Genomic DNA, 12,703 nt, shown 5'->3' on the forward strand with positions numbered 1-12,703 from the left:
AACATTCAGTCCATAACAGCTGCCATTGCTGAGGAGTTAAATGTAATTTACTATCCTAAGTATTTTCTCTGGACACTCCAGTTTTCTTAGCTCATAGGGAGAAATTAACCTGATAGCTAAAGATTTTATAGCTAAATAGTTCTGCAGTATAAAATTATTTGGATTGTCAGCACAGTCTTCCAAGGAGAAATTTAAGATTTATGTTGCTGTACTTTCTCAACAATTCCTGAAAGTTTTCAAAACAAAAAGTAACAGGAGCTAGACACAGTGGCTCACATCTGTAATCCTAGCTACTTGAGAGTGGGCCAGTGGCCTAGTGAGGCTAGGAGTTTGAGACTGGCCTGGGCAACACAGTGACAACCCCCAGCTCTAAAAAAGTTTTTTAAAACTTAGCAGATTATTTGAAGTGAGTTGGTGGAAGAGGAAAAAAAAAAAAACCCTTAGCTGGGCATGGTGGTGTGCACCTGTAGTCCTAGCTACTCAGAAGGTTGAGGCAGGAGGACTGCTTGTGCCCAGGAGTTCAAGGCTGCAGTGAGCCATGGTCATGCCACTGCACTCCAGTCTGAGTGACAAAGCAAGACCCTGACCCTTAAAAAAAAAAAAAGTAATAATAAACAACTGAAACTGAAATCCATCGTAATTTTGCAGGTTACTAGTTCTGAAATAAAGTGTCTACAATCACAAACACGGAAAGGTCATGTATTAAATTATTTTTTCCTAGGAGCCATTTATGAAGTGAGTTTAGTTTAGACTGTATTTTTTTTTCTGACATAGGGTCTCACTCTGTCGCCTAGGTTGGAGTGCAATGGCCCACTCACAGCTCACTGCAGCCTCAACCTCCACCGTTCAAGCAATTCTCCCTGCCTCAGTCTCCTGAGTAGTGGGGACTACAAGCGCACACCACCACGCACAACTTATTTTTGTATTTTCTGTAGAGATGGGGTTTTGCCATGTTGTCCAGGCTGGTCTCGAACTCCTGGACTCAAGCGATCCACGTACCTCAGCCTCCCAAAGTGCTGGAATTACAGGCGTGCGCCACTATGCGTGGCCTAGACTATTTCTTACTACAATCCTTAAAAGGTTACGAATATGCTTTTAAAAATCAAGGAAAGTGGTTGGGCATGGTGGCTCACGCCTGTAATCCCAGCACTTTGGGAGGCCGAGGTGGGTGGATCGCCTGAGGTCAGGAGTTCGAGATCAGCCTGGCCAACATGGTGAAACCCTGTCTCTACTAAAAATACAAAAATTAGCTGGGCGTGGTGGTGGGTGCCTGTAATCCCAGCTACTTGGGAGGCTGAGGCAGGAGAATCACTTGAACCCAGGAGGCGGAGGTTGCAGTGGGCTGAGATCGCACCACTGCACTCCAGCCTGGAAGACAAGAGCCAAATTCTGTCTCAAAAAAAAAAAAAAAAAAAAATCAAAGAAAAATTTCAAGAGTTGTAATTCATCTGATATCAATTTAATGTCCTACATCTATTAAACCAAGTTAAGCATTATTTTCCCAACAGAAAACAAAAATGAACATCTTATTATCTAAGAAGCAATACAAATTTTTCATTAAAATCCATTTCCACAGTTAAATTCCCATAATGACAATGTGAGATAAAATAATGGGATTTGTTAATTCCAATGAAAATCCAGTCCCAATAGAAGTAAAAAGATTCAGGAGTATAAGAAGCACTATAGGGCCGGGCGCGGTGGCTCAAGCCTGTAATCCCAGCACTTTGGGAGGCCGAGACGGGCAGATCACGAGGTCAGGAGATCGAGACCATCCTGGCTAATACGGTGAAACTCCGTCTCTACTAAAAAATACAAAGAGCTAGCCGGGCGAGGTGGCAGGCGCCTGTAGTCCCAGCTACTCAGGAGGCTGAGGCAGGAGAATAGCGTAAACCCGGGAGGCGGAGCTTGCAGTGAGCTGAGATCCGGCCACTGCACTCCAGCCTGGGCGACAGAGCGAGACTCCGTCTCAAAAAAAAAAAAAAAAAAAAAAAAAAAAAAAAAAAAAAAAGCACTATAATGTACCAGGCACCATACTAAGTACTCTATAATCATTCACTCAATCCATAAAAACCCCTATAAGGGTTGTGTGTTATAATTATCTCTGTTTTATACTTGAGAAAACTGAGGCACACGGAGACTACATAACTTGTCCAAGGACACACTGTGAGTCAGTGCTTGATCTTAGTCTCAGGCATAGACGTTCTGGCTCCTAAATACATTCTCTTGGCGGCTTCTTCATATTCAACCATATTCAGACAAAAACAATTGCTTACTAGATGCACAAATCAATGGAATAGAGAGTTCATAAACAGGCATATCTCTCTTTACATATATATCTCTATATAGATCACACTATGTATATGTGTGTATATATACATATACGTATGTGTGTGTATACATGTATGTGTGTGTGTGTGTATATACATACATATATGTGTTTGTGTATATATATACATAGTGCAGTGAGCCGAGATCACGCCACTGTACTCCAGCCTGGCGACGAAGCAAGACTGTCTCAGAAAAAGAAAAAAAATTCCTAGATGTGAAAACAAAAACACAATCAACAAAAGAAAAAGTGAGTGGAAATTGAACTTTTACCCAAATTGAAAATGTTTGCTCTTCAAAAGACACTCTTAAGAGAAGACAAGTTATTAACTGGGAAAAAAGTATTTGCAAAACATACATATAACATGGGACTTGTATCCAGGATATATAAAGAGCTCTGAAAAACTCAATAATAAGAAAACAAATAACCCAATTAAAAAATGGGCAAATGATTTGAATAAACACTTTACCAGAGATATATGGATGGCAAATAAGTACATGAAAAATGCTCAACATTTAGGGAAATACAAGTCGTTAGGGAAATGCAGGTTAAACTACAATGAAACATCACTACACACATATTAGAATGGCTAAACATTGTTTTTAAAAGCTAGGAAAGGTGCAGTAGCTCACAGCTATAATGCTAGCACTTTGGGAGGCCAAGGTCGCTTGAAGCCAGGAGTTTCAGACCACCCTGAGCAACATAGCAAGACCTTGTCTCTACAAAAAATAAAAATATTAGCTGAGTGTGGTGGCAGACACATGTAGTGTAGTCCGAGCTACTTGGTAGGCTGAAGTGGGAAGATTGCTGGAGCCCAGGAGGTCCAGGCTGCAATGAGCCATGATCATGCCACTGTACTCCAACCTGGGAGACTGAGCAGACCCTGTCTCTTAAAAACAAATTAACCTGACAATACCAAGCAAGTGATGTGAGGATGTGGAGCAACTGTATCTCTCATATACTGCTGGTAGGTAAAATGGCATAGCCACTTTGAAAAATAGTTTGACAGTTTATTTTTTAAATTTTTAATTAATTTTTTTAATAGAGGGAGGATCTTGCTCTGTTGCCCACACTGGAGTGCAGTGGTGCAATCTGAGCTCACTGCAGCTTCAAACTCCTGGGCTCAAGCAATCCTCCTGTCTCAGCCTCCCAAGTAGCTGGGACTACGGGCATATGCCACTATGCCTGGCTATGTTTATCCATTTTGCAGAGATGGGTCTATGTTGCCCAGGCTGGTCTTGAACTCCTGGCCTCAAGCAATCCTCCTGCCTTTACCTCCCAAAGTGCTGCGATTACAGGTGTGAACCACTGACCTGGCAGTTTTTTGTAAAGTTTAATAAACAATTTCCATATGATCAGCAATCCCACTCATGGGTATTTACCCAAGTGAAATGAAAACTTATGTTCACTCAAAAACCAGTACACAAATATTTATGGTAGCTTTATTCATAATTACCAAAATTGGAAACAACCCAAATGTCCTTTAACTGATGAATGGATAAACAAACTGTGATATATCCATACAATGGAATACTACTCAGCAATTAAAAAGGAACCCCTGGCTGGGCATGGTGGCTCATGCCTGTAATTCCAGCACATTGGGAGGCCAAGGCAGGTGGATCACCTGAGCTCAGGAGTTCAAGACCAGCCTGGGCAACATGCTGAAACTCCATCTCTACCAAAAAGATACAAAAAATTAGCTGAGTATGGTGGCACTCGCCTGTTGTCTCCACTACTTGGGAGGCTGAGATGGGGGATCACTTGAGCCCCAGAGGCTGAGGTTGCAGTGAGCCGACATTGTGCCACTGCATTCCAGTCTGGGTGACACAGTGAGACCCCATCTCAAAAAAAAAAAAAAAAAAAAGGAACTCCTGATACATGCAACAACATGGATAAATCTCAAATGCATTCTGCTAAGTGAAAGAAGCCCAACTCAAAAGATTATGTATTATATGATTCCATGTATATGACATTTTCAAAAAGACAAAACTACAGGGATAGAAACTTATCAGGAGCTGGGAGTGGGGCTGACTACAAAGGAGCAAACTGACTATACAAAGGAAGAACTTTTGGGGGCAATGGAACCATTTTATATCTTGATTGGCGATAGCTTCACAACTGTATTAATTGTCAAAACTCAGAACTGTACACTTAACAAGGGTAAATTTCACTGTATATAAGTTACACTTCAATTAAAACAAATACTTAAAATTTAAACATTATTAAGTCAGCTTCAGGGCTAGATAGCTATGTAGCTGAGAGGTTATTTCACAAATGAAAACATTAGTGCCACATAATTATAGAACTAATAGTGCTGAAATATGAATTCTTAATCTCAATGACTTTGAAACACAATAAGAAAATGAACAGGACACATTGTTTCTCTCAATAATCATATAAAACTTATGATCTTAGTTAATATATACACCTCCCAGAAGACAGATCCATTCTCTTTGCTATTAAATTGTGTTCTGGGCATGAAAGCTAAAGGGTAGCCTCTGTGACGCTATGGTTTGAGTTTTCCCATGACTTAACCCAAGTGACACCTACATCATCATTGCTACTGTCAATATTGTCAGTAGGCTTTTAGCCTATTTGGAATTTATATAAGTGAAAAATGTACTAAGCTTTGTAGAGTACCAGGGTCAAAAATATATTTTTAAATGATTGTTTTAATAAAAGGGACTATGAAAAATTCAACTCATATCCTATGTATCTAATGATCTTAACCACGACCTTGCTATTTCAGCTTTCTGATACCTTTTCTTTTTTGATGCTTCATTTTTAAAACTTCTATTTCTCTAAAAAATTCTGAGGCTGGGTGCAGTGGCTCTTGCTTTTAATCCCAGCACTTTGGGAGGCGGAGGTGGGAGGATCAGATGAGACCAGGAGTTCGAGACCAGCCTGGCCAACATGGCGAAACCCCGTCTCTATTAAAAATACAAAAACTACCCAGTATCTTGAGCTTATATACTATCGATGATTCGAGAAACTGAAGTACTACATTTATATTAGCTTACCATGTTGTGAAATATATAACAACAAAATAGAATTATGAAATTTTAGGATTGAAAAGATTCCCCATATCATCTAATCTAATCTGAATCTATTTTTACATCCTACCACATTCCCTTTGTTCATCCAGATTTGCCTGGATGTTTCTAGCAATGCTTACTTCCCCTCATGACCTGCTCAAAGAATTCGAGAACTGGAAGGGATCTTAGGAAACTGAGGGCTAAAAGCTAAATTACTTTACCAGTGAGGTGTAGTTAGGTTCAGAATACAAATTAAAATTCCAGCCCCATATACTTTTCACTCTCTATGCTTTTTACCTTTATCAAAATTTTATATGGGTGAAGAAGCTGAACACTCACACATTGCTGGTGGAAATATAAATGGTGCAGGCACTCTAAAAAATAGTTTAGCAGTTCCTCAAAAAGTTAAACATAGGCCGGGCGCAGTGGCTCACACCTGTAATCCCAACACTTTGGGAGGCCGAGGCGGGCAGATCATGAGGTCAGGAGATCGAGACCATCCTGGCTAACATGGTGAAACCCCATCTCTACTAAAAATACAAAAAATTAGCCGGGCGTGGCGACGTGCGCCTGTAGTCCCAGGTACTGGGGAGGCTGAGGCAGGAGAATGGTGTGAACCGGTAAGGCGGAGCTTGCAGTGCGCCGAGATCATGCCACTGCACTCCAGCCTGGGCAACAAAGAGAGACTCCACCTCAAAAAAAAAAAAAAAAAAAAAAAGACAAGTTAAACATACAGTCACCATATGACCCAGCAATTCCAAACCTAGATGTGTACACAAGAGAAATGAAAACATGTCCAGACAAAAACTTGTATACAAATGTTCATAACACCATTATCCATAATAGACAAAAATTAGAAACAACCCAAATGTCCATCAGCTGATGAACAGATAAATAAAATGTGGTATATCCATACAATAGAATAAAGTCTTGATACATGTTACAATATGGATAAACTTCAAAAACATGCTAAGTGAAAGATGCCAGTCACAAAAGGCTAAATATTGTGGCTCCACTGAAGTGAAATGTCTAAAATAGGAACACCTATAGAGACAGAAAATAAGTTTGTGGTTTCTAGGGGCTGGGGGAGATGAGAATGGGCAACGACTACTAATGGGTACAGGGTTTCTTTTTCCAGGGATGAAAATGTTCTAAAATTAGACCATGGTGATAAGCCTGTGAACTTACTAAAAAATACTGAATTATATACTTTATTTTTAAACTAAATGTATTTTAAATTTTTATGGATATATAATAATAGTAGTATGCATTTATGGGGTATATATGATATTTTCATACAAGCATACAACAATGTAATGATCAAATATGGGTAACTGGGATATCCATTACCTCAAACAGTTATCATGTCTTTGTGTTGGGAACATTCCACATTTTCTCTTCTAGCTATTTTGAAATATACAATAAATTATTATCAACAATAGTTGGCTGTGGTGGGTAGTGGGGAGGAGAGGATGAAGAGTGGTGGGTTAATGAGTACAAAAACACAGTCAGGCACGGTGGCTCATGCCTGTAATCCCAGCACTTTGGGAGGTCGAGGCAGGCAGATTGCCTGCAGCCAGGAGTTCAAGACCAGCCTGGCCAACATGGTGAAAGCCCATCTCTACTAAAAAATACAAAAACTAGCTGCATGTGGTAGCGGGCACCTGTAATCCCAGCTACTTAGGAGGCTGAGGCAGGAGAATCACTTGAACCCAGGAGGCGGAGGTTGCAGTGAGCAGAGATCATACCACTGCATTCCAGCCTGGGCAACAGAGCGAGACTCCATCTCAATATATATACAGTTAGATAGAATGAATTATATACTTTAAATGGGTGAAGTGTATGGCATATGAATTATATCTCTAAACAGCTATTTTAAAAATTAATAAAGAACTAGTTATATCCTTTAAACAACTTTATGTAGAGGATTTAAAACCTACTGGCAAATTCTCTGACACTCCTCCCATTAAGAGGTCACCTCCTGTTGGAACTGGGTGGGCATTTGTGACTGCCTCAGCATTACTTCTGCCACACCCAAATTAAGTCAAATTAAGTGACTTAAGAATTCATTTAAGAAGCTAGTTAGAAAAAACTATGCAGCTTCTGCCAGTCTCTCTTAGGATGCTTGCCCTTGGAACCCTGCCATCACGCTGTGAGGAAGCCAGGGATACGTGGAGAGCCCCCAGCTGAGCTCCTAGCCCAAAGCCAGCATCAACTTGCCAGCCAGCTATGTGGTCAAGCCATCTTGAAAGCTGTCACGGTTGATGCCACATTGAGCAGAGTCAACCCTGCTTAACCTTACGCAAATTAAAGAGCTGTGAACAAAATATCTGCCATTATTTTAAACCATTAAGTTTCAGGGCGGTTTGGTACACAGCAATGGGTAACTAGAATACTTTTCATACTTAAAAGAAGACTAAAAACAGTATCTAGCCTCCTCCTACTTAGTGCAGATACTTCTTTCTTTCTTTTTTTTTCTTTTTGAGACGGAGTCTCGCTCTGTCACCCAGGCTGGAGTGCAGTGGCCGGATCTCAGCTCACTGCAAGCTCCGCCTCCCGGGTTCACGCCATTCTCCTGCCTCAGCCTCCCGAGTAGCTGGGACTACAGGCGCCCGCCACCTTGCCCGGCTAGTTTTTTGTATTTTTTAGTAGAGACGGGGTTTCACCATGTTAGCCAGGATGGTCTCGATCTCCTGACCTTGTGATCCGCCCGTCTCGGCCTCCCAAAGTGCTGGGATTACAGGCTTGAGCCACCGCGCCCGGCCTTGCAGACACTTCTTTCTAGCAGATTACCACCCTAACTGTCCAACAGTTTTGACTAACATGGAGATCAGGTCCTCAACAAAGCCACCCCTCCCACTGATGACCAACTCTGGGAATTATGATCTGCCTTATGTTAAAACCAGTTCTGTCATGCCCAACCTCTGGTTTAAGTTCTTTCCTCAGAGGTGACCATTACTCTCTAAACCTCTTCTTCAGGACAGGCCTTTACCTTACTAAACAGTAGAGAAATCTTTAGCATTGTCCTACTATATAGCTGAGGAACCTGAAGTGCACAAGTTGGCTGCTTTACCCAAAGTTACACAATAGATATTTGAATTTCTGATATAAGATTTTTGTTTAGTATTATTTCTATTGAATATGAGACAAATATAACAGATACAACATGTGTTGTCCTTACTCAAATCGCAATTTTCATACTTAAGCCATAATTGTTTAGAGAGTTAATCCTCATTTCTATTATCTAGGAGGAAGAGTATGGGCATGAATAACTGGAAGATGAAAACTACTTTTCCGTATCACTCTTCCTCACCTCATGTGTACTTAAATGTTTCCTGTTTTAACTCCAGAAAGCCGGTAAACTCTTGCAGGGCAGGGATAAATCTTATAATTTTGAGTCTTACTTGGTGTTTGAGTACATATAAACTGAATAATTTGCCTACCTATGGGTGGCAGCATACAGATAAGGATAAAAACATTTCTTCTGAAATAATTTAAACACAAGTCTTACAATCCAAAAATATTTCTCATCACATCAGTGTAAGAATTGTAAACTTTTTTTCAAAGTCAGCAGCAATAGAAAATGAGCTTCTTACACTGTTGACTATAGTATGTCAGTTGCTATGACAATGCTTAGTCCCCAGACATTCCTTCTAATTGAGACAATTTCTCCCAGCTTCAGTCCCCTAAGACTGACCCAATTACACAACTCAAACCCCAAAACCCAAGGGGTGCCCTTCAATAAAGATACTCTGGGCTGGGAGTGGTGGCTCACGCCTATAATCCCAGTACTTTGGGAGGCTGAGGCAGGCGGATCACCTGAGATCAGGAGTTCAAGACTAGCCTGGCCAACGTGGTGAAACTCTGTCTCTACTAAAAATATACAAAAATTAGCCAGGTGTGGTGGTGCGCACCCATAATTCCAGCTACTCGGGAGGCTGAGGCTGGAGAATCGCTTGAACCCAGGAGGTGGCGGTTGCAGTGAGCTGAGATCGTGCCACTGCATTCCAGCCCGGGCGATGACAGAGCCAGACTCTGTCTCAAAAAGAAAAAATTAAAAAAAGATACTATGATTACACAACCTAAGGAAAAATGTAAATACCCTTTTGCAAATTGCAAGGAAAATTTTCAGGCAACCCATTTTGTTTTTACATGTAAAAGTCTTACAAGTTGAATGGTAATTGTCTGATATAACTTTAAAACTATATATGCTATAATCCATAACCACATTCCAGAAGCCTTAACTTTTAATATAAACCATTTCTATTAATATGCATGCATCATATTTCATTTATGTTCTCTGGGCTGTATTTGCATTCTGTTCCTTTTAAGGTACAATTGAAATCTTCTAGGAGCAAGCAAGGCCATGCTCAGTAAATGTATCATTGGACTAATACAGAACATTTGCACACTAGCCCAAATTAACCTCATGGGAGGCAAGGAACTAGGAAAAAATATTTTATTTATTTATTTATTTATTTTTGGAAACAGGGTCTCACTCTGTTGCCCAGGCTGGAGGGCAGTGGCCTGATCATGGCTCACTGCAGCCCCTAAGTCTTGGGCTCAGGTGATCCTCCCATCTCAGTCGCCTGAGTAGCTGGGACTACGGGTGTGTGCCACTATGCCCTACTAATTTTTGTACTTTTAGTAGGAATGAGGTTTCGCCATATTGCCCAGGTTGGTCTGGAACTCCTGGGCTCGAGAGAGCCACCAGCCTCGGCCTCCCAAAGTCCTGGGATTACAGGCATGAGTCACCATGCCTGGCCCTAGAAAAAAATATTTTAAATTGTATAAAATTTAACAAGCTATCATAAATGAGGCACCTTAGAAAGAATTCCTAGTAATTCCAAAAGAAAAAAAAAATCCCAAAAGATAAAGCTATGTTGGGAAATGTGGTATCTGCATTGTCTCAAAATGTAAGCTAGTAATTCTCTTTAACAGTCCAAGAAGATTTTAAAACCGGGGTTTTTTTATTTTTTCAGAATATAATGCTCATTTGGTTAGAAATTCTCATTTTGATTGGCTGAGTTGATCAAGATTTTAACTTTTATTATACACTCAGAAGCATGAGCTTATTTTATATATCCAATAACATCTCTTACATTTCTGCAACTACAGAACTCAGTAGTGTTCTCAAAAAAAATGTTCTCTGTAAGCTCAAAACAGTTTCTATAATTGAAAGTTTACTACACACTCATTTGTGGGGAAAAAGCTTAGACGTTGGTGTCCAATATTGTATTTCTCAATGCATTTACTTAGCCAATGGGCAAAAGAAGAAAAAAAACCACAAGACACACACACTTATTTAAAAGAAGGATTAACATGAGAAATCCCGACTAACCTGAATATTATGTTAATAAACGCTAACTGTAAAACAATTGTGAAACAATGAGTCATAGGCAGCCAAGACTACTATAAATAAAACATAAAGGCATTTTATTTAGTTTAGATTTAGCCTGAGTTCAAAAGAAAAAACTAAAATAAAAATGAAATACACAACTTTCTCTATGGCAGACAGTTCAAGCTAAGAGAACATTGTTAGAAATCCAACGGCTGAGGAAAATGTTATCTTTTAAAAATCGCCCATCAAATAACTTTAAATGGCAGGTGCAATCTTCTTGTGAAATAGAAAGCATAGTACATTCTTCCCCTACATTATAAAATGCTACTATCGAGTATGACTAAGAGAGAATAAATGTACCATGTGACCCAAGAAGGGTGTGTATGAGAAGTAGGGGCAGAAAGACCGGGCTAAGAAAAGCTGCAAAAAGCTTTCAATTTCTTAACTCTGACTCTTAGAGACCAGCGCTTACCTGAATACGTTCTGCTGGGGTTTGGAAATCACGCAGAAAGGTCTGTGATTCCAAAACGTTAATACACTTATTATAAAGCATTCTTGGGTAAAGACATGTTGCCGTAAGCAAGGAGTTAACTGTTTATAATACTCATTTGAAAAATCTCTCATTTTGTTTGGGAGAAATAATTGATAAGTCCATCAAAGTAGTTCAGTAAGCACAAATGGAGAACTATGTAGAAAGAGGAACTATTATGAAATGTATGACCGAGTGTGTTTTGTGTAAGACTAATGGAGGTTTTCAAAGTTTTTTGGTTTCTGGCTATATACAAAAATAAAAATAAGGGAGTTTTCATTCATTTAAACCAGCAGTAAAATACTGCCCGGTTTATGCCGCTTATTTTCACCTTACAGTCTTAATACACATTCCAAGACTGATGCGATATTCATTATTTCTTCCGGATAACTGGAAGAGGAGGAACAGTAAAGCTGTACATTAAACAGTCCACTTGGTAATTGAGAAAATTCAGCAGTGAAATATATCATGAGGCACCAAAGAGATATGCCGGGGAGGGCAGACAAAAGAGAAAACAGCCATAGAACATTAAGCCCCGGAAGAGATGAGAATCAGTCCCATATACGTAACTCGACGACTGGACAAAACCCCGCTTGACGCTGCCGGTGGGTGAAACGAGGTGATTTGAGATTCAGGGCGTTCTCGGTTCTTTCCCTATCTCGAATCGATCATCTCCGACAGGAAGTCAGAGCAAGGCAGGGTTCGGAGCCAGAGAAAGCTCCCGGGGGAGTCTGTCTACCAGGACAACAAACTCCTAAGGTTCCTTCCGGAGCTCCACAGCCCTCTGGCCTCCCTCTCTAGCGCTGTACTTCACGCCCCCGCTCCCCCAAAAAGTCGTGCACCCCGACTTCAGCTATTCGCGTTCAAGAGAGTGCGGCAGCTGTTAGGTCGGCCCACTCAGCGGTCCCGGGCCGTAAGGGACCCCGGCGGAGCGGCTCAGGGTGGCTGAGACAGCGGCTACACGACTTTCATTACCTTCTCGCGCTGATCCCAGCTGTACTGCTTTGGCCGCTCCTCCTCGTTCTCGGGCCGCGACTCCTTGTCAGCCTTCCGTCTCTTGGAGAAGAAGCAGCCCATGGTCCCAGCCCGCGGAGTTCGCTGGCCAGCTCACTCGCTCAGGCACCTCCTAGAGTGTGGCGTGAACCCTGGGCACCCTGGCCCCGCAGCTCTCCGGACTACGCCCCGCGGAACCGCCCAAGAGTCCGCAGCCTTAGTTTGCCCGCCAGGCCCAGCACCCCTTCCCCTTTTTCGTCGCCCTGACGACCCAGCGCAACCAATGAACGCTAAACGCCTGTTGAGCCAATCAAAGCCTCTCGAGCAATCCTGCGCGGCCTATGAAGAGAGGCCTACGTACTCACACACCAATCCACGCCTGGCTCCTGCGACAGCCCCTAGGGGCGGGGCGGGCCGGCTCTGGCGCAAGCACGGGTAACCCCGCCCACAGCCTGACCCGGCCCGCCCTCGGCCCCGCC

At 41.6% G+C, this 12,703-nt stretch overlaps 1 protein-coding gene across 1 annotated transcript in view; it reads right to left on the reverse strand.

The window, feature by feature from the left end:
- The window catches only part of RP2 (RP2 activator of ARL3 GTPase), a 43,941-nt gene extending 31,439 nt beyond the window's left edge, over positions 1 to 12,502 (reverse strand). Inside the window, exon 1 of the mRNA XM_023202769.1 lies at positions 12,207 to 12,502. Coding sequence (XP_023058537.1) covers positions 12,207 to 12,308 — 102 coding nt within the window. The 5' untranslated portion in view covers positions 12,309 to 12,502. The remainder of the gene's footprint in view (positions 1 to 12,206) is intronic.
- Positions 12,503 to 12,703: the final 201 nt, after the last annotated feature.

The sequence above is a fragment of the Piliocolobus tephrosceles genome, chromosome 12 (genome assembly GCF_002776525.5).
Source record: "Piliocolobus tephrosceles isolate RC106 chromosome 12, ASM277652v3, whole genome shotgun sequence".
Lineage (NCBI taxonomy): Eukaryota > Metazoa > Chordata > Mammalia > Primates > Cercopithecidae > Piliocolobus > Piliocolobus tephrosceles.